We start from the raw sequence: 21,198 nt of genomic DNA on the forward strand, positions 1-21,198 counted from the left end.
TCTTACCTGCCGTGACCCTTTGTGACCCTGAGAAAGAGTGACAGCTGAGGGTAGATGGCCCCAGAAGAACTCAGCGCTGGCTCTTGTAGTCCGGGCTGCCTTTTCCTGAGAAGCAGGAGCAGCCATGTGCTGCCTGGACTCATGTGATTTCCTGGCCTTGCCCCATCCTCTCTGGGTGCTGTGATTCCTAGCCTCATGCCTGTCCACTGCCCTCCGTAGCTGCCACCAGAAGTGCGGCCGCAAGAGCTCCTTGCATTTCCCTGGGGACCTGTTTGCAGCTTCAGAGCGGGCTGGGGGTGGCCCTGCCCAGGGCCCGCTACCGTATCTGGATGACGACATCCCCCTGCTGAATGTCGAGGATGAGCCAGGTGAGAGTTGGCCAGCCTGACCAGGGACGTACAAGGATAGGCGGGTCCCAAGGGGGCCTGGCCAGATGACCTGTGGGGACCCTCACCTGGTGTGTGGCCTTCCCGAGGGCCAGTGTGGGCCAGAGCAGGTTGAAGTCCAGACTTTGACTGGCTACCACTCTGCCTGGCAGTGTCCCTAGAGCTGGGAGACGTGTCGCTGGTATCTGTGCCCCGCGAGGGTCTGCAGCCCACCTCCGACGGGAGCAGCAGGGGTCAGCTCCTTGCCCAGCTTCAAGAGCTGTTGCACCACTGGGTCTTATGGGCAGCTGTCAAGAGCCGCTGGGTGATTGTAGGTAAGTGTGAACAGCTTCCTTCCGCCTTCCGGCTCCACCGCTACAGTGGTGTGAGGGTAGACGCACCCCCACCAAAACCAACCAAACAACAACAACAGAAACAAGTAACAAGCACTGGGTATGGAGTAGCACCTAGAGACCTGGGCGGGACCTCTTCTCTGCCTCCTCCCCCTCTTCCTGCATAGGCTGCCCCTGAGCCTCCTCCGCCACAGCTCACAGGCTGTCGTGTGCCAGACAAGAGAGCGAAGTCCTCATGCTTGATCCTGGAATATACTAGCCTGGCTGAGTTTGAACCCTGGTTCTGCTCATTGTGACCTTGGCTGTGCCAGGCAGTCTGATACTTGTCCTGAAAATGGGGGTGGTAACGGCGCCTAGGGTGTAGGGTGTATTTCAGTGGGTTCTGTCTCAAGGGTCTAGTAAGACAGCTCTCAGGAGCGTGATGTGTTTATAAAGGTCTTAGCACAGGTGGGGCATGCCAAGTGCTCAGTATGCATGAGGAGCCTTCTCCTTCTTCAATGGCTCATCAGAGCGGCTGCAGTCAAGGGGAAGTACCAGGTCTGTGGGGACTGTCAGATGCTCTGAGACACTAGCTGGCTGTCTTAGCTAGGGTTTCTGTTGCTGTAAAGACACACCATGACTGAGGCAACTCTTACAGAGGAAAGCATTTCACTGGGTGGCTCGCGGTTTCAGAGGTTCAGTCCATTATCGTCCTGGCAGGATATGGCGGCGTGCAGGCAGGCATGGTGCTGGAGAAGGAGCTGAGAGTCCTACATCTTGATCTGTGGGCAACAGGACGTGGTCTGAGACACTGGGCAGTATCTTGAGCATAGGAGACCTCAAAGCCCGCCTCCACAGTGACACACTTCCTCTAACAAGGCCATGCCCACTCCAACAAAACCACACCTCCTAATGGTGCCACTCCCTATGAGATTATGGAGGTGGGGGGGTCAGTTACATTCAAACTGCCACACTAGCCCTGTAGAGGAGTGTCAGTTTGTACCTTACAGCCAGGCCCCAGCAACTCCACAAACACCATAGCTGTCTCTGCCTCTGGTGGGACTAATCCCCGCTGCCCGCTCTCCACACTGACAGTGGTTCCCCCAGGGTGGGGTGCCAGCTTCATCCACCTCCCACGGCGTCTTCCTCACAGGACTCTTTGCCTCCATCCTCATCCTGTCCCTGGTCTTCGCCAGTCGGCTCCGCCCTGCCAGCCGGGCCCCATTGCTCTTCCGGCCTGACACCAACATCCAGGTGCTGCTGGACCTCAAGTACAACCTGAGTGCCGAGGGCATCTCCTGCATCACCTGCTCAGGTGAGGCTCCCCAGCGGCTGAGCCCACATCCTGTGGTGTCCGAACCCACTGTTGGCCTGAGAGATGAGCCATTGCAGAGCTGCAGTGAGCAGGAGGGACAGACATCCTGGGCTCGGGGGTCCACATTGCCGAGTTGGGGACAAGCTGTCCCAATAGCAGAGGGGAGCCTTTGTGGAGGGAGGAGAGAGTGCTCTGTGGGCATGGATATCTCAGAGGGCTGCCTGAAGGTGGTGTTTAAACAGATACTTATAGAATGAGAGTCATCAAACTATAGAGCTGGGGAGGGAAGGCGTGGGTTAGCCCGAAGGAGCGGAGGGAGCTCAGTGAGGCCAGGTGGGCAGGGGCAAGGAAAGAGGGCTCTAGGCTGCGGGCAGTGGCGGATGGGGGAAGAGCAGAGCCAAGCCTGAGAGGAGTGGCCGCAGGAGCTGAGACTGGCCCATGTGTTGATGGGAGGGACAGTGTCCTGGGGGGAGCTGGGTTGGTGGACCAGGTGGAGGTGGGCAGGAGGCTGGCACCATCTCTGGAGGAGCCATGGAGGAGCTCAAGAGTCACTGTCTTAGGAGAGATTTGGTACCTTTAGGAGGGCGACACAGTAGGTGTTGGTGAGCAAGATGGGGAAGAGTGGCTTCCAAGGTCTCGGCCCTTGCTTGGGACAGGGAGTGGGGGCGGGGGGTGCGGCAAAGGTGAACAAGTGAAACCACTCTGCCCTGCTAGGCAGAAGCAAAATGAGAGAGTGCTTTACTGAGCTAAGTGGCTGCAGCTCGGGAGAGGAGCCCGGCCGCCACTGCTGTAATTGCCTTCGCTTCATTAGGGCGTTGTTCCCATTAACCCAGCCTTCCCCCTTGGTCATGGCATGAGCCGAATGCATGATAGCACACTGGAGCAGACAGATACCCAGAGTCTTGCATCCCATAGTCAGCCCCAGCCCAGCCCCTGGTCCCCCAACTAGAACTCAGAGCTGCTCTCCATGTTCACAACACACACTCCCAGGGACTCCCGCCTGACCCCTGCCACTTCCCAGCTGGACAGATGCCAGAGCCGCCATCTGAAGGAGAACCACCTCAACCCCTTCTTTGTGTGGCAGCAAAGAGGGCTATGGATTTACAAAGGGCGGCCTCTCCCAAACTCCCTCATTTCCTATGCAGTCCCTCCTCCTCTGCCGATGCGATTAATAACCCTGACCTCGGGTGGTTATGGAGGCTGATATTTTCTGTCAGATTTCTCTCAGTTTAAACAAACATTTTGTCTGTAGTGCTATGACAAGGCAGGCCATCGCCCAGCCTTACCCGCCCCTGATAATTGGGAAAGTGAGGTGCAGAGCCAGCATGTGGGGACACCGCCAGATGGGGACATAATAAACATTTGATCTTTTCCTCGATTCCGTTGACTCCTTCAAACCACCAATAGCCACTCCTCCCAGCCTCTGGGCCCTTCACAGATCCTGGCCTGTCCTCCTTGACCACCAGGCATGGCCAGAGGGACCCCCATGTCCCTGACTCAGTGTGTCTGGGTAGGTCTGTTTCAGGAGAAGCCCCACAGCCTGCAGAACAATGTCAGGACATCCCTGGAGAAGAAGAAGCGAGGTTCTGGGGCTTCCTGGGCCAACCGGCCTGAGACCACTGCGCAGGGTGAGTGGGGTGGGTTGGTAGATGCACCCTGGTTCTCCCGTGTCTGACTCCACGTGGAGAACAGACCACACCTAGAGCTGATCCCCCTGTGGAAACAAGAACCTGTGTCCTTGGGTCATTTAAGGGACAACATATGAAAAATTCAGGGTCCCCTTCCACCATCTCAGCAACCCCCAGAACTCAAGGAGAACTCAAGGCTGCTTCTGCCAACTGCAACCTCCATGAGCCTGCCCTGGTCACCAAGGTCATTCTGAGAGTCAGTAGAAGGGTGTCCTGAGCCTTGCTTCATCTCTCCTGGGGTCTCCAGAAGGAGTGCTGGGACGAGGGGAAGTGACCCTAGTGGACGGTTATCTTTATCCATTCCCTGTCTGTCACCCACTTTTATTGTCACTGGCAGTTCCCACCATTGCCATGACAGACCTAGCCCCATCTTTGACGCTGTATCCCGTGGATGGCAACACCAGCCTACTTCATTGCTGGTGTCTCCAACATCATTTGTGTGACTCTGTCTGTGACCGCTACCGCCTGCCACCCTCACTGTCACCTGCCCAGTGACCGTCACCACCACGATCTCATTCCATTACCTTCACCTCCCACTGTCATTCCCACGGACCTTTCATGGTAGGAAGGGTCAGTGTCAACCCCTGAGGAGGAGCCCAAGCTCAGAGCTCAGCTCCTCGACCAGCAGGGCTAAGGTGGACTTCTGTCCCGTCCTGAAGCTGTTGAGGTCACTGCCCACTCCTCTTCCATCCCTTGCTTCTTCTCAGAGTCCATGAGCACTGTGTACATCTCCAAAGTGAAGAGCAAAGGACGTCCGGCTGTCTACAGGCTTTCCCTCAATGCCAGCCTCCCAGCCCCCTGGCAAGCTGTATCCCCTGGAGATGGAGAGGTGCCATCCTTCCAGGTGAGCCTCGGCTGTCAGGAAGTTAGGCACTGAGGAGGGGCCGTTGGTGCCATGCTGGTGGATACTGACCATGCAGGCAGGGAGCAGGGACCTTGAGGGTTGAGCGGCTCCAGGCACATGAGGACCAGCCCATAGCAGTCAGATGCTTTACAGGGCCTACGTCCCGCAGACCTGGGTTTGAGTCCTATCTCTGGCATGTGCAACTTGCATGCTGTTGGGCAGGTCATTCAGTTTCTCAGTCTCTGTTTCCTCATCTGTGAAATGGGGTTTAAAAGATACTGTTGGGTGGACAGGGAACAAGAGTTGCGTGCCACCTGACAGATGGAACAGTGTCCCCACTGGCAGCCCATAGTTCATGCTGAAACCAAGAGGTTGCCCAGAAGACAGCCTCCCAGGATAAGCCCACAGTCAGTGTCCCCTCAACAGGAGGACCATCCTTGTTCCTTTACCCTTTCCCACCGTCCAGATGTCTGACACAGAGGAAGCTACCTGGTCAGATTTGTCCACCACAAATGCTCTCCCTCCCTCCATGGCTCTGCCTGACCTCCCTTCTCAGACTGCCCTTCTCCCCACCACTTCTCTCACCTGATGTCCCGTCAGACTGACTCTGGCCCTGCTGGAATCTGCCAGCATTCCCACTGCCATCTCCACAAGGGTGGGGCCTTGCCCATCCTGCCCAGGCTCCGTCCTTAGATCCAGGCACAGAGCCTGTCCCAGGGAGGCACCTACTATCCTAGTTCCCCTTGCTGTGATATGATGCCTTCATGCAAAGCGGCTTAGGGGAGAAAGGGAGGGGCCTATTTCAATTAACAATTCTAGGCTACAGTCTATCATTGTGGGGAAATCAAGGCAAGAGCTTCAGCTAGTCACATCAAATCTCTAGTCAAGAACAGCGGGAAATAAATGCATGCATGCTCGCTTGCTTGTACTCCACTCTGTTTCTCTATTCATATACAGTTCAGGACTCCCATTCTAGGGAATGGTGCTGCCCTCAGTGGGCTGGCTCTTCCCACACCAGTTAACTTAATCGAGACATCCCCCACAGACTAACCCAGTGCAGAGGGTCCTTCATTTAGACTCTCTTCCCAAATGACTTTTGGTTGTGTCAAGTCGACAATTAAGTCTAGCCCAGTGAGTTCTTGGTGGAAAGAAATGAGGTTCAGAGAGAAAGGGGGCAAAGGGAGAGAGGAAGGGTTGCCCAGCTTCCAAGTTCAAGCCTAGGCCTCTAAGCTCTGGGAAGCAGGACAGGGTGGGAGACAGGTCACGGAGGGAGGGGACAGACCTTGAGGCCGGGCAGGCCCAGGCAGCCTCCCCGAGTCACGTGTCTTGTCTCTGTCAACCCATTGCTTAGGTGTATAGAGCGCCTTTTGGTGACTTCACCAAGAAGCTGACCGCTTGTATGTCTACAGTAGGGCTGCTCCAGGCGGCGAGCCCCTCCCGCAAGTGGATGGTGACGGCCTTGGCCTGCGACGCCAAGCGGGGCTGGAAGTTTGACTTCAGCTTTTACGTGGCCACCAAGGAGCAACAGCATACCCGGTAAGAGCTGGGCAGATAGACCTGTGTACACCACCCAGACCATTGCTTCTCTTCACTTCTCTCCATCTAGGCAAGGAGATATTAGCAAAGATACTGGCCCACGATTCCCCAGCCCCAGTCTGCCACTTCTTTTCCTGTCACCATGGCCATCTCTTGGATCCACCTCAGGGCCTTGGCGGTCACTGTCTCCTGTACTTGGAACATTCTCCTCCAGTCCTTCTGAGCTTTACTTCTCCAGATTCAAGTTTCTAGCTTAATGTCACCTGCTGGGGGAGGCTGTCCCTGTACAGAGCCCCTGCCCCATCCAACATCACCCCAGACTCTCCATGCAGACATGTTGGTCTGGCATGTGACCCTGTCCTGCCCCCAGGAAAGGTGCCCTTCAGGGTGCGGTGAGAGGTTGTTCTGGTGCGTCCCACACTTGGTGTCGTGTCTGGCATATGACAGGCACTCAGTAGGTCTCCACTGGCTGAATGAGTGTGTGACACACTTCCTGTCCGAGGTTCTCACTCACTTGTAATAAGCAAGCTGCTGGTTTCCTATACCTTCTCCTACACTGCCGGGGAATGGTGCAGACTGTATCTGGTGCAGTTTCTGCTTTACACTCAGTGTCCCCACCTCCCCCGGCATGCAGCAGGCACCTAATTCTTGCTGAATGAGAGCTACATTCTCCACATTCTTCGTGGAGTCCCAAGCCCCCAAGGCAGTCTTGTCTCCAGCTCTGTACCCTTGTGTTATGATCACAGCCTTATTTGTCAGGTAAGGCTGTCTTGGCATAAGTATTCATGCATTCATTTCACAAACATCAAATTGTGAGCTGTGTGTCCGCATGCTGGAGGCAGGATGGGTAGCGAGCACCTCTCTGGGAGACAGGCAGCTACCAAGTGGCAGCTGCATCCTGGCAGACTAGGATTCACACTCAGGAACAGCTCAGCCCCATTCCAGGAGGGTATCTCAGTGCCAGGCCTACAGTAAGTGTGCTGCCTGGGCACTGTGGCCCTGACTGGAAACTGGCTTCAGAGCATTCAGCTCCCCCATCACCACAGGTTGACTTCATTTGGAACGGAGAGGTGAAGTCAGGAGGTAGCGGGTGTTGAGGTGGCTCTAGCGGGATTCTTCCCAGCTAAACATCCTTGTCTCAGGTCTGCTGCTGAGCCCAGGGCTGGGCTTGTTCTGTATGCACAGCCATGGCCTGGAGCCTAGCAGCTCCCTGGATGAGCATTCTAGAAGAAACTAGAAGCCGGTGGCAAACTCAAGGCTCCTTGACTCCTTGGGTTTCAATGGGTCAATAGGCTGCTGAGGTGGGACACTAAGGCCGGCCCTAGATCCTTCCTGAACTCTGGAGGGCTGCTCCAAAGCTGGACATTTGTGCTCCCCGCTCCGTGCCAGTGTGGGAGACTAAGAGCCAGAGGAAAGACAGAGGGAAGAGCCTTGATCAGGGCCAGGTTGGTCTTGGCAGAGGCAGGGATGAAACAAGCCATAAGATTCCCAGCCCTGGGCACCCTCTGCCCCTATGCCGGGGGAAACACAGCTTGGTTCCCATCCTCTGTGACCCCTGAAATGATCTCCTTGCCTCGTCTTTCCTGACCTTTCCTGGACTTCCTAGGCCAGTCAGGCCTCCTCACCTCACATCCTTTGAGTTTTCTTGCCCTTCCCGACTCAGCCTGGCCTCCCTGCCTCCACAGGAAGCTGTACTTTGCCCAGTCTCACAAGCCCCCCTTCCACGGGCGCCTGTGTGTGGCGCCACCTGGGTGCCTGCTCAGCTCCAGCCCCGATGGGCCCACCAAAGGCTTCTTCTATGTGCCTAGTGACAAAGGTACTTGTCGGGGCACATCCCTGGGGGGACTGAGGGGGACCTCAGAAGCCTGGGCCCTCCCCTCAGTGTTGGCTCTGACTCCCTTCTGCAGTACCCAAGGCCCGCATCTCTGCCACCTTTGGCTTCAACCCTTGTGTGAACACAGGCTGTGGGAAGCCAGCAGTGCGGCCACTGGTGGACACCGGGGCCATGGTCTTCGTGGTCTTTGGCATCGTTGGCATCAACCGCACCCAGCAGATGGACAACCACGTTATTGGGGACCCGGTACGGCCACTTTGGACAGGTGTAGAAGGGCCCAGCTGCAGCAGCAACCTTGAAAACTGGCACCTGTGCATGGCTTGCCCGTCCAATCCTTCACATACACTCATGACAACCCCTGAGGGGACATTGTTCCCCTGGACCCTGATTGAGAATTACTCAGGAATGTGGATACATTTGGGGACCCACACTGGCTATATGGCATCTTTAGGGGCGGGAAAAGAGATGAGAGGAATCACATGTGAAACCTGTCCTCTGGTCCTCCTCTGGGGTGAAGTATTTTGACGTCACTGAACATACGTGATTGAAGGACTTTGCAGCTGTACTTACATGTCACTAGAGGTCATATTTGGGTTGGGCACAGGCATGGTAAGGCACAACCTCTCCAGTAACAATAGGAAGAAGTTGAGCTCTGTCTTCCCGGTGCAGATGGACACTGTCCATGTGCAGAGCAAAGGTGGGAGACCGAGGAGGGAACAGGCAGGCAGGCAAGGTAACGCTGGCCGGAAGCAAAGGAGAAAAGCATTAAGTGCAGTTGAGAGGAAGAGCAGAGACAAGGGCAGGGGCTGCAGGATGAGCTGTTACTGAAGCAGAGGCACCAGAAGGGCAGAGCAAGGGGAACGTGGGTATCCACATGAGGGGTGACATGGTAGCAAAGTAAAGGGGAGTGACTGAAGGGTCTGAGTCCACGGTGGGAAATGGGAGCCTGGGCCTGAGTCCACAGCTCACTGAGTGCCCCGGCCGGTGTGTCTGCTTGGGAAAGGGCAGCGTCATCTACGACAGCAGCTTTGACCTCTTCAAAGAAATCGGACACCTGTGTCGCCTCTGCAAGGCCATCGCGGGCAACTCGGAGCTGGTGAAACCAGGCGGGGCCCAGTGCTTGCCCTCAGGTATGTGTGATCGTGGCCGGGAAGCTGTGAGGTCATGGTTCACATGACACAGCTCGATAGTGCATGCCTCGTGTTTGGAGGTCTGAGCTGGAGCATGCCTATACACCGCTCACAACTCTATGCAAACATTTTCCGGATATGCATAGGCTTGCAAGTGAATGAACAGGTACACCTAAGGTGTGATATGTGTACTAGTGTAATGTATAGGTATACCTCAAGGGGGAGCTCTCCCAAAATTGAGAGCAAGGCCAATTGCTGGTCCAAAGACTACCTGGCTGAGGTGATCCAAAATGTTACTTTCCACCTCCATGGCAAGTGTGGGCTGTAGGACTCTCAGTGACACTGCTTGATGCTTGCAAACACATTGGAAGCTTGAGAGGCAGGTGAGGGTGTAATGTGTGTGAACGGCCACTCTTCCCGTCACAACCGCCTCTTGCTTCTTCCTACAGGGTACAGCATCTCCTCCTTCCTGCAGATGTTGCACCCCGAGTGTAAGGAGCTGCCTGAGCCCAACCTGCTGCCAGGGCAGCTATCCCACGGGGCGGTGGGTGTCAAGGAGGGCCGTGTGCAGTGGATCTCCATGGCCTTTGAGTCGGTGAGCCTGTTCCTCTGCCCCGACCAGGGAACGATACCTCGGCTCTGGCCTGAGGCTCAGAGCTAGCAGTTGTCAGTGGCAAGCGCTACCCATCTGGCCACACAGTATCGTCCTTTCTGCCACATAGATTAACTATCTGTGGGAGGAAAGGGGGCCCAGGAGATACCTCACTGTCATCTTTATGTTCCCTAGGCTCTGCCAAGGGAGGGAGAGGAATAAGTGTACACACACATGCACACCGTCATATCACCTGACCTGGCCTCCCTGGCGTCCTGCTGCCTCCCTGTGGAGACCAGGGTCCCAGCCTCTCCCTGATCCTGGTGCCAGTGACATTGTAGATCAGGTCCCTAGTTCCCTCTGTCCTCTGATTCTCCACCTAGAAAGCAAGGTTTAAAAGCCTTCCCATAACTGGTCATTGTGGTGGAGGCCTTTAATCCCAGCACTCGGGAGGCAGAGGCAGGAGAATCCCTGTGAGTTTGAGGCTAGCCTTGTCTACAGAGAGAGTTCCAGGACAGTCACCAAAGCTACACAAAGAAACCTTGTCTCGAAAAAAAAAATTATCCTTAACAGTTCTGATTTTTTTTAAAAAGTCTTGATTTTAGAGTCTCCTCTGAGACTCAAGGAAAGCACTCAACTGTGAGCCCCTGTGAAGCTCCATGACCTAAGCCTCTTGCATCCTGCAAACCAGCACCGTGTGGATGATACCATGGTCTGACACCAACTTGAGCAGAATATGGCACCCTTTGGGCCATGGCTTCAATAGCCTCTAAGTGCCCAGGTGGCTGAACTCAGAAAAACACTTCCCTGGGCGGCCCTGTGTTTGCCGAGGAAAATCTTCCAAACGAGCTATCATTTTTATGCACCAGAGTCTAATTCCTTTCCTATTGTCCTAGTTCGAAATGATTGGGCTTTCCTTAATAGTGCTAATCTATGAAACAATCCTTCTAGAGCTTTCAACTGATTCCCTTTGTGAGCAGACTACACATTTTTCAGATCCTTCTACTCTGTTTTTGTTTTTGAATGCTCATTTTGACTATAAATTTGGCTAAAAGTGGGCAGCATTAACTATGCCACAGCCTCAATGCTGTGCTGTCTTGGAACTTCCTTGGCTAAATTAATTAATCTGTCACCTTACAATGTTTTTGAGACTTTCCTAGTATCTTCCCAGTTGCTGTCTGTTTTAGTTAGGGTTATTGTTGCTGCCGTGGAACACCATGACCAAAAGCAAGTTGGGGGTGACAGGATGTGTTTGCCTTACGCTGCCATATCGCTGTTCACTGAAAGAAGTCAGGACAGGGACTCAGGACAGGAACATGGAGGCAGACGCTGATGCAGAGCCCATAGAGGGGTACTGGTTTCTGCCTTGCTCAGCCTGCTTTCTTATAGAAGCCAGAACCACCTGCCCAGAGATGGCACTGCCTACAATGGGCTGGGCCCTCCCCCATCAGTCACTAATTTAAAACAATGCTCTACAGGCCTACAACCCAGTCTTAAAGAAGCAATTTCTCCACTGGGGCTCCCTCCTCTCAGATGACTCTAGGTTGTGTCAAGCTGACATGAAACTATCCAGCACACTGTGATAAATACCTGACAGAAGCAACCCAAGGGATACAAGGTGTATTTTAGTTCCCGATTTCAGGCCACAGGCCATCGTAATAAGTCATAATGACAGGAGCTTGAGACATCTGGTCACACCGCCATCATAGTCAGGAGGCAAAAAGTAATGAGTGCATGCGTGTGTGAGCTCATCTCTACACTCTTTGAAAATTATTATTATTTTTATTAATGTATGAGTGTTGCCTATGTATATTTCTGTATACAACATGTATTCATTGCCCATATAGGCCAGAAAAGGGCATGAGATGTTTTGGAACTGAAGTTACAGATGGTCATGAACCAGTATGTGGGTGCTGGGAGTCAAACCCAGGTCCTCTGCAAGAGCAGCCAGTGCTCTTAACCACTGAGCCATCTCTCCGCCTCCTCATCTCTAGTGTTATACAGTTCAAGCTTCCCTACTCAGATAATGGTGCCAAGATGAGTAGGTCTTCTCATCCTAAGTAATGCAATCAAGATAATCCCCCCCCCCAACATGCCCTTAGGTCCACCTGACCCAGCAGCTTCTCACTGAGAGTTTCTTCTCAGGTCATTGTCGGTATTTCAAATTAATAATTAAAAATTATCCATGACAGGGAAATAGACAAGATGTAGACAGTGATTTTTGCCAAAATATAAGATGAACGGCCTCTAGTCTAATTTCCAAAGGAGTCTTTGCTTCCTCTGAAACTTCAAGCACACAGTCTTTACTGTCCAAATTCCTGTCAGCTTTCTGATCTTCCAAGCTCCAACCAGAATGGCCCAGTAAACTCTGGTTAGAACATTCTAGAGTTTTTCTAATCCACAGTGCCAAACTCTTCCTATTCTAGGAGCATAAGAACTACATGGTCAGGCTTAGTTACAGCAACAACCCCACTCCTGGTACCAAGTTTCTGTCACTGTGACCTAAACACCTGACTGGAAGTCGGGAGAAAGAGTTTATTCCCTCATGATGGAGACAGTGTGGTGGAACCGAGTGTTTCCTGTCATGGTGAACCAGGAAGTAGAGAAAGAATATTGGCATTTCAAAAGTATTTTCCTAACATTTATTTAATTTAGGTCCCCAGCCCATGGGACAGTGCCACTCATATCCAAAGTGGGTCTTTTCCTCTCAATTACTGTAACTCCCTGGAAATACCTTCAGCGTACACATCCAGGGGTGTGTCTCATCGAATCCTTAGTGACTCTAAATCTAGTCACATTGACAACGAAGACTGGCCGTCTCATCATTTTAGACATTTTTTATTTATTTTACATACCAACCACAGTTTCCCCTCCCTCCTCTCTTCCCGCTCCCTCCTCTACCTCCCATCTACCCCCCCCATCCACTCCTCCTCCATCTCCGTTCAGAAAGGGGCAGACCTCCCATGATATTTAAACATAAATTTGTTGTGACATTAGCAACTGGGCATGGTATCACACACCTTTAATCCTAGCACTTGGAAGGCAGAGGCAGGTAGATTTCTGTGAGCTCGGAGCCAGTATGGCCTACATAGTGAATTTCTAGCCAGCTAGGGCCTTGTGGTGAGACCCTGTCTCAGAAAGGAAGAAAAATACATTGTGCTGCCGTTGATACTATCCATCTACAAAGCTTTGTCCCCACTAATCGCAAAGTTCTTGCCCTTCCTCCCAGCCCTTGGCAACCCCCACTCTATTTTCTGTCTGTGTTTAACTACGCTAAATATATCATATAAATGGAATCACAGATTTGTCCTTTTCATGAGCAACATGTCCTTCAAGATCCGTCCGTCTTGTAGCGTGTGGTGGAACTGCCTTCCTTTTCACAGGCTGATGCCACAGCCACCTTGATCATCTCCGCCACCCAGCAGGTCATCCCCTTCCAAGCTGAACCTCAGCAGCGCTCACTCACACGTATGCATGCATGTACACACACACACACACACACACCTGTGCGTAGACATGCTGAGGCTAGATCATAGCAGAACTGAGTCAGTGAGGCAACACAAAAAAAGTTCTAGGTCCCTTTTAGGGCTGTGCACTGTGAGCTAGCAGGCTGCCCAAGGCGCTACAAGCTTGCATAATCAGCCAAGAGGCAAGCATCAGCCCAGATGTTCTGAGGGCCCAGAGGAGGCACATCATGAACAGATAGAAACCAGTCTTAGGATCATGTGGAGGGGCTTCCCGAATAGGCAGAGGGTGACAGGCAGAAACATGGAGGAGTCTAAGAGAATTATGTTGGTTCAAAGCTAGCAGAAGTGCATGGGGGATGGCTCAGCCTCCACATTCTCACAGGACACCCTCCGCTGATGGCCACAGAGTATCTGTCCCTAGGAAATGCAAGCAGACCCACTAGTCTCACCAGCCCATGTCCCCTGCAGACCACATACAAGGGAAAGTCCTCCTTCCAGACCTACTCGGACTATCTGCGTTGGGAGAGCTTCCTCCGGCAGCAGCTGCAGACCTTCCCTGAGGGCTCAGCCCTGCGCCGAGGCTTCCAGACCTGCGAGCACTGGAAGCAAATCTTCATGGAGATCATAGGTGGGTGTGAGTCCAACCCTCCCCCAGGCTGGCTGTGAGTAGCCACGCAGAGGCAGTCACCCACAATGAGGGCATGGTGCGGTCTACGCCACTCCTCTGTTATCCTGAGTCCTGGCTCAGAACCCAGGGAAAATGGGATACAGTTGCCAGGCTACTGATGAGGGGCCAGAGTGTGGGTCCTCTCCCGCTGATGGCATCTGGCCATGTGTGATCTTGAATTTGGCCACCTGGAAAGTAACATTTGGACCAGTGAGATGGCTCCGCAGATAAAGCACTTGCTGTGAAAGCCTGGTAATTTGGGCCAATCCCCCAATCCCATGGCGGAAAGAGAGAACGAACTCCCCTAAGCCCTCTGACCCCGACCTGTGTGCTGGATCAATGAGCTCACATACACACATACAATAATAATTTTAAAAGTAGGGTCATGGACCTTTCGAGAGTCTGCTCTTCTCTGGGACCCTGTTTAACTCCTTGAACTCCAAATAAATTTTGCCTGTGGGCAGACCTTAGAGAAATGCTCAGGATGGCTAAACCAGCTGTGATTGCCTCTTCCTACAACACTGGTAACCTTTGTCCTGAGGTCACGAGGAAGCGCAGTCTCTTCGCCCTGCAGCCCCTGAGTCCCTCCTTTCCTCTCTTGCAGGGGTACAGAGTGCCCTGTACGGTCTGGTCCTCTCGCTTCTCATCTGTGTGGCTGCAGTGGCAGTGTTCACCACCCATGTCCTCCTCCTACTGCCTGTGCTCCTCAGTATCCTGGGTATGTGTGCCAAGGGTGAAGTGTGCTGGGGATGAGGTCAGTAAGGGTCTGTGGCAGGTGACAACAGGCCAGGCTTGGGCATGTGGTTGGTGAAACAGTGGGCCAGGCTCATGGGAGTGGGACCAGAGAGGAGTCTCCTGGACCTCTGAGCCTCTGGCCACCCAGCCCTAGAAAAGGCCTTGTTGCCATTCTTACCCCTACAAAAAGACCCTCAGTTTGGCATTATGTGACCGTGACACACAGAAACTGCATGCCTGTGTTCCCTGAGTGGAGCCAGGTATCTCTGTGCCATTGTTCAGGTGAGTGACATGTTGCTGTACCCACCCCCTCCCTCATCCCTTCCCTTCTCTCTGGCATTGACCATCGTCCCTCTTGACTCTAGATGTCCCTGTTTCCCAGGGACTCTTTAGGACCGCGTGGATAAGGAAAGGCCTAAGCATACCTCTGCTGTCCCTCTTGCAGGCATTGTCTGCCTTGTGGTGACCATCATGTACTGGAGTGGCTGGGAGATGGGTGCCGTGGAGGCTATCTCCCTGTCCATCCTGGTTGGCTCCTCTGTGGATTACTGTGTCCATCTGGTAGAAGGCTATCTGCTAGCTGGGGAAAACCTACCCCCACACCAGGCTGAGGTAGGCTGTTTATGCATGCCTGACCCCTGACTCAGCTCCCACCTTGGACAGATGGACATCCCATACTTCACCCCGAGGCAAGCTGCATCCTAAGAGCTGTTCCCAACACTGCAGTGTCTCAGTCCACAGCCCTGGGAGCACGGAGTGTCTTTCCAGCCATGAGAGTGCAGCCCTGCAGCCCTTGGGTCATGTAACAGCCAAAGCTTGCTGTGAACACAAGGAAGGGATGGGAAGTGGGGTTGTTCTAGTTAAATGCCTATTGCGGTGATAAAATGCCCCCAACAAAAGCCAGCTTAGAGGAAGAAACATTTATTTGGCTTATAACTCCACTTTATGGTTCAATATTATAGATGGATCAGGGCAAAAACTCCAGACATCTAGTTACATACTTTTTCAGTCTAGAGCAGAGAGAAACTGAATGCATACTCTCTTGCTAGCTTGCTTGCTGCTTGAGCTCAGCTTGACTTATCCACTATTCCACAGCTCAGGACCTCCCCTGCCTGGGGAGTGGTGCCGCCCACAGTAGACTGTGTCTTCTTCCATCTGTTAACCATCCCCACCAACCCAACCCAATGCAGACAGCCACTCACTGAGACTTTTCTCCCAGGTGACGCTAGGCTGTATCAAGTAGACAATTAAAGCAACCTGTCCTAGGTTTGATGTGAAGACATGAACCAAAGGGTGACAGAATTAAGTCAGCTACACTCCTGATCACTTTCAAGTTAAAAGACTGGAATAACTCCAGTCAGAGCCCCCATGTATAAGGACCCACTGTGCATATCCTGCTGCCTACAGCCTTTCAGCATGTCTGTGCCCTGTGACCCTCCCTGTGACTATCCCGCTTACGAGGTGGGAGCCAGTCTCAGGCAGAGCCAGCCTGGGGCAGTGTGTGCTCAGCCCTCGCCACGCTCTCTCCACTGCCTCAGGATGCCAGCTCTCAGCGCCAGTGGAGGACACTGGAGGCCGTCCGGCATGTGGGCGTGGCCATCGTGTCCAGCGCCCTCACCACCGTCATCGCTACCGTCCCGCTTTTCTTCTGCATCATCGCCCCGTTCGCCAAGTTTGGGAAGATCGTGGCACTCAACACGGGCGTGTCCATTCTCTACACGCTCACCGTCAGCACCGCCCTGCTGGGCATCATGGCCCCTGGCTCCTTCACCCGGACCAGGACTTCCTTCCTCAAGGCCCTGGGTGCCGTGCTGCTGGCGGGAGCCTTGGGGCTGGGTGCCTGTCTTGTGCTCTTGCGCAGTGGCTACAAGATCCCCCTGCCCAGTGGGGCTACGCTATAGCCCTGTGCTTGAGTCCTGTCTCAAGCATCTCACCTTGCAGCCCAGGTCGAGGGGAGCTGAGATGCAGAGGCTCTCCGTTTTCTGGCCCAGTTCCAACTAGTTCCGCTCACAGACTTCGCGGAACTGGGATCCAGAGCTGTGTGGGCCACAACACCTTCATCATAGCTCAGACTGGGAGTGAAGTCAGACAGCCCCATACTGTCTGGGCTACAGCCCCTCCCCCCAACTGAGGTCTGCCTGGTCATGGAGGATGCTCGCCCTCCTCCCATATCTAGTTACCACCAAGCAGGTGGCTCCCTACCAGGGTCTCCTCACATGCTGCTTCAGTGTTCACGGCCTGCTTGGGTGGGCATTTTCAGGACTCCCACTCTACAAATGTGGAAACTGAGGCACCAAGAGGCAGGGGCTGTCCTGTGGCTGGATCAGGGCAGAGCCAAAGTTGCCTCAGAGCACAGGTCTCCCTGGGCCTTTGCAAGAAGAGCACAGCGGATCCAGGGGGCCACACCCCCTGAACCACGCCCCCTCAGCTTTATGCAGCCAGTGCTTGATGACCCTGTGGTCATCGCCAGGCCTTTTCCAGGCCAGCAGAGACAGAAGCACTTCCTGGGGTCATGCATGCCCTAGCCCCAGCCCCAACCTCCAGGGAGCCTCAACATCCATCCCTGGAGTTCTGGCTCAGCTACCCCCACAGATCCTAAACCTCATCTCCCTCACCTGACTGAGAACGGATGACATGACTCGTGTGTTGGGGTGCTGCACGCACGGGGAGGAGCTGGCTGCGCCAGCCGCCTGCTCACGGCAGATGGTCCCTATTAAAGTGAGACGAAACTGCAGACCGCGGCTATTAACACAAGCATTTCCAGCCTCACTGGCTCCATCATGTTCTTAATAATGAAATAACTAAGTGTTCACGTGCAGCCCCACACAGGGTGGCACCGGACCTGGACAGACACAGGAGTGGATACGGGGTGTCCAGTATGGAAATGGAGCACTCTGGGCTCAGTGTGAGGCTGGGGCCTCCCAGTGGGGGTTGGGGCTCAGAAGATGCTTCTGACTTTATGGGGCCCATTCAGCCCCATAGTTGGGCATCTCTGAAAGTCTGGCATTGTGACAGACACTGCTTTCCCGGGAACAAACACATGACCCTTGAGCTGTATAAAGCTGGACACGGCTTGAGCTGGGACAGATCACTGAGGGGGAGAAAGGGATCCGGGGTGGTCTACACACCAGCTCACCCAGTCTAGTAGATATTGAAGGGAGGGCTGGGGTGCAAGACAGATACCATTGCGTCCTTGCCCAGTGTACACCTGGCATGGCGTGGCACCCAGTGTTTGTTGGGGGATTATCAAGCCTTTGTACCCACCATCCGCAGTGAAGAAGTGGAATGATCCCTGGTACGGGCTGGCCTGTAATACGGCAGATGCTCTTCTTGGAGTTGGTTTTCCTTTCCTGAGGGGCTGTGATGGCACCACAGATGTAAGACCCTCCGCTCTGACAGCAGGCCTGTTTCCACTGGGGATCCAAGGAGAGGATCTGGTCCAGCCCTCCCCTACCCCGGCTACTGGGAGTCTCCCGGCCTCTATGTGTCCATCACTTCATATCCTCATCCTTCTCTACGAGGGGCATCTGCTATGCTGGAGTTGGCCTCACCCTAATGTTTCCATCTTAACCTTGTTGGCTTCAGAGACCTCACCCCCAGTAAACTCTTGTCTGTGGAACTAGACATCAGGGCCAGGCATCACACACAGGAGCAGGGTTGTCACACACAGTCTGGTCTTCTCTCTCTCTCTCTCTCTCTCTCTCTCTCTCTCTCTCTCTCTCTCTCTCTCTGGTGGGCAGAGTGGCAGGGAGTTCAAGATAAGGTTTCTCTGTGTAGCCTGACTGTCCCAGAATTCATTCTGCAGACAGGCTGGCCTTGAACTCAGGGGTCCACCTGCCTCTACCCCTGCACTACCACACCCAGGAGGGATCAGCTCTTCTTCTGGTCATCAGGTGTAGATGATGCTCTCAAGAGAGCCAACACATAAGAGATGGGATTTCTTGGATCATGAGCCAGACGTGGAGCCTAAGTGTGTCCCCAAAGTACATCCTCAACCATAAAAGCACATAACCTCTCACAAAGGTGGGCAGTATTACTAGGGGGTTGGAGACTACAGTCAGACCGAGGGGCCTGCTCTTAGACTCCTGAAACAAGTTGAGGGTCTGCCTAACATACTCTCCTCTTGGTAAAGCTGGAGCTGTGGGAGGCCTGTCACTGGGGAAAAGGTCCCGGGTAGCAGGCTGGTCCTGACCCAGGGCTTCTGGAGCTTGTTGTACGGCAGGCGCCTATGCAGGGTCCATCTAGCTGACCACAACATGAGTGATGTGCTAATGAATAGCCGGCAGGTCGAGAGAGTTGGAGAGGGGCCTGGCAGATTGACAGTATATCCCAGAAGGCCTGATGTCTCCTGAGACCTTCCCAATAACCCAGTCTAATACAGAGCTGGTTCATTTACATGCTGCCTACCTGATGCTTGCTTCCTCGGGGAGAGCCCTGCCTGGCCCATTACTTTAAAGGAATAGCTCATTCTTCCCAGGACCGCTACCTTTTCAGAGGGCTGTGGGGATGCTGGATAGACGGGCAAAGGATGGAGGAGACTGTGGCTCAGACTCCCTAGCTTCTGGGCAACTCCGTGACCCTTGGGGCACCTATAAATTAGCCTCTGATTTACAGATGCGCAGTCTGGGCAAGTCTGTATGGCACAGTGTCTTCTGGCCAGGCTTGCTGTCTCCTCCAATGATGGCAGTCTCAACATCCAATTGTAGTTTCTCAGCCATACGTCTCCCCTGTGTAAGGACTGATAGACCCAGTTCCCACTCCGCTCTCCCAAAGCAGGGGCAGGCCTGGGAGAAGAAGGTGGTAACAGTTTGGATGCCCTAGGGAACTTGGGCCACACAGCTGTCTGCCTCTTTGATCCCCTTCATCTTCTTTGTGAGTGCTGGCACCACTGGGTCCCAGAGGCACCAACTCCGTGAATAGAGGCTTGACCTTCCTTTGACACCAATGTGGGCTGCAGTCTTAATGAGCTTCCCTGAGCTTAATGAGATCTCTGTTCACTTTAGCTCAGCAACCAGCCTGCAGGGGGACGACCCACGATGTGCAGGCATCGGTGTGCCAAGGTGACAGCCCTCTGTACGGAGGAGGGGCCAAGGGCATGGGTGAGGTCTGAGGGAGTGAAATCCTTCACCCACCAAAGACACCTTGGCCCTACTTCTCTACCAAGCCCAGATGTCAATGATAGTTGCTTTAAGGGGTGCCTACTCTGCTCTTAAGGGGTTTTGCCTGTCCCTTGAGAATCCTCAGTGTGCCTCAGAAAGTGCCTTTGTCTTGTACCATTAAGAAAGTGCACATGTCTTGCCAGAGATATGCCCCTGTCCTCCTCCCTAGCTGACCACAAGCTGTGAAAATGAACAGGGCTGTGCCCACCTCCCCATCTGTCAGAGGATGCTGTTTTGTCCTGGGGAGAATGGGGGGACAACAGCAGAAGCCCACTCTCTAGCCGCCTGGTAGACTTTGGTGATGAGGCTCTGGGGAAGCGTGTGCTCAGGTACCGCCTGCCGGCATGTGTAATCTGCTCAACCATGCGGGGCTGTCTGTGTGTAACCGAGTTAAAGCCATGCCGCCCCTCGGATTCAGCACCCCTGCTTCTGTGAATTGATCCTGCAGGTAAGTTTAACCCTGGCCGAGTGCAGAAGGTATGTGCTGAGGTTTGGTCTGGTTTATCAAAGAACCAGAGCCTCCCGCATCCAACAGCACCGGGTCGGGGGATGTGAGTTCCAAAGGTCTGTGCTCTGCAGCCGAAAATTAACAAGGGAGTTTCCTCGGTGCCAGGGTGGGAAAATTACCAGTGAAGATTAAATGAGAGGGGAGGTTGTAAAGCTGTGAAATTCACTAGCTTATGTGTTTGAACAAAACCCAAACAGGAGAGAGCCTGTACTTATTTTTTTTCATTTTTGCATGTGCATTAAATAATTCTGGAGAACAATACAAGGAGAGACCGCAGCAGTGGTTACCTGTGTGCACCGGGGTGGGGACGCTACTCTGAGGCAGAGAGCCGTGGAGAAAGCCTACTACCATAAATCGTTGCACGCTCGGTGTTCAGACTGCAGGAATCGATCATGTAGATGATTTTCTTGTAAAGAGAGGGGTGGCTGACACCGGCTTCTTGAGAAGCTCACTTCAGCAGCAGGAGGGAGAGAGGGGGGGTCCCACTAAAGGCCTCAACAGACACAGCTGGTATTAATTGCATCTGATACCCTTCGGGGAGCTGGGGTGACAATGCCAGGTACCCACCCTGATAAACCTTTTCCAAGCAAGGACAAGGTTGGAGCTAGAGAGAATGGGGTGAGATCAAAGCAACGGCGGTCCTGATACCCCCCACCCCGCCCCACGCCTAGGTGTAGATGAACGGGCAGTGAGGATGCCCTGAATGGGCTGCCTTGGGTAGCAGGAGGTCAGAGCTCAGCTCATTGCCCCCCTGCCATACTCTCACAATAGCTCCTGCATGCTGCCCCTGCTGGCCTTGTGTCTGAGCAAGTCACACATTCCATCTTTACCTGCTCGCTCATCCGTTAAATAGAATAATACCTACTGAGCCTGGTCTTTGTGCCTTAATAAGATGATGTTTGCCCAGGCCGTGGCCACACTAATACCTGTCATGCCATCTTCCCTGTCGTCTTTCTTATCAGACAGGTCTCTCCCAACCCTGAGTAGATGGATGTGTTTAGCATTCCAAAGCTCTTCAATAAGCAG

The 21,198-nt window shown here is 53.6% G+C and overlaps 1 protein-coding gene across 1 annotated transcript in view; it reads left to right on the plus strand.

Moving 5' to 3' along the window:
• The window catches only part of Disp3 (dispatched RND transporter family member 3), a 46,896-nt gene extending 29,622 nt beyond the window's left edge, over nucleotides 1-17,274 (plus strand). Inside the window, exons 8-21 of the mRNA XM_087906876.1 lie at nucleotides 220-368; nucleotides 539-700; nucleotides 1,851-2,012; nucleotides 3,527-3,640; nucleotides 4,408-4,544; nucleotides 5,896-6,080; nucleotides 7,766-7,896; nucleotides 7,988-8,160; nucleotides 8,918-9,044; nucleotides 9,494-9,639; nucleotides 13,572-13,731; nucleotides 14,375-14,488; nucleotides 14,951-15,117; nucleotides 16,044-17,274. Coding sequence (XP_087763002.1) covers nucleotides 220-368; nucleotides 539-700; nucleotides 1,851-2,012; nucleotides 3,527-3,640; nucleotides 4,408-4,544; nucleotides 5,896-6,080; nucleotides 7,766-7,896; nucleotides 7,988-8,160; nucleotides 8,918-9,044; nucleotides 9,494-9,639; nucleotides 13,572-13,731; nucleotides 14,375-14,488; nucleotides 14,951-15,117; nucleotides 16,044-16,406 — 2,290 coding nt within the window. The 3' untranslated portion in view covers nucleotides 16,407-17,274. The remainder of the gene's footprint in view (nucleotides 1-219; nucleotides 369-538; nucleotides 701-1,850; nucleotides 2,013-3,526; nucleotides 3,641-4,407; nucleotides 4,545-5,895; nucleotides 6,081-7,765; nucleotides 7,897-7,987; nucleotides 8,161-8,917; nucleotides 9,045-9,493; nucleotides 9,640-13,571; nucleotides 13,732-14,374; nucleotides 14,489-14,950; nucleotides 15,118-16,043) is intronic.
• The last annotated feature ends 3,924 nt before the right edge of the window (nucleotides 17,275-21,198 follow it).

This window comes from Myodes glareolus, chromosome 6 (assembly GCF_982192425.1).
Source record: "Myodes glareolus chromosome 6, mMyoGla1.1, whole genome shotgun sequence".
Lineage (NCBI taxonomy): Eukaryota > Metazoa > Chordata > Mammalia > Rodentia > Cricetidae > Myodes > Myodes glareolus.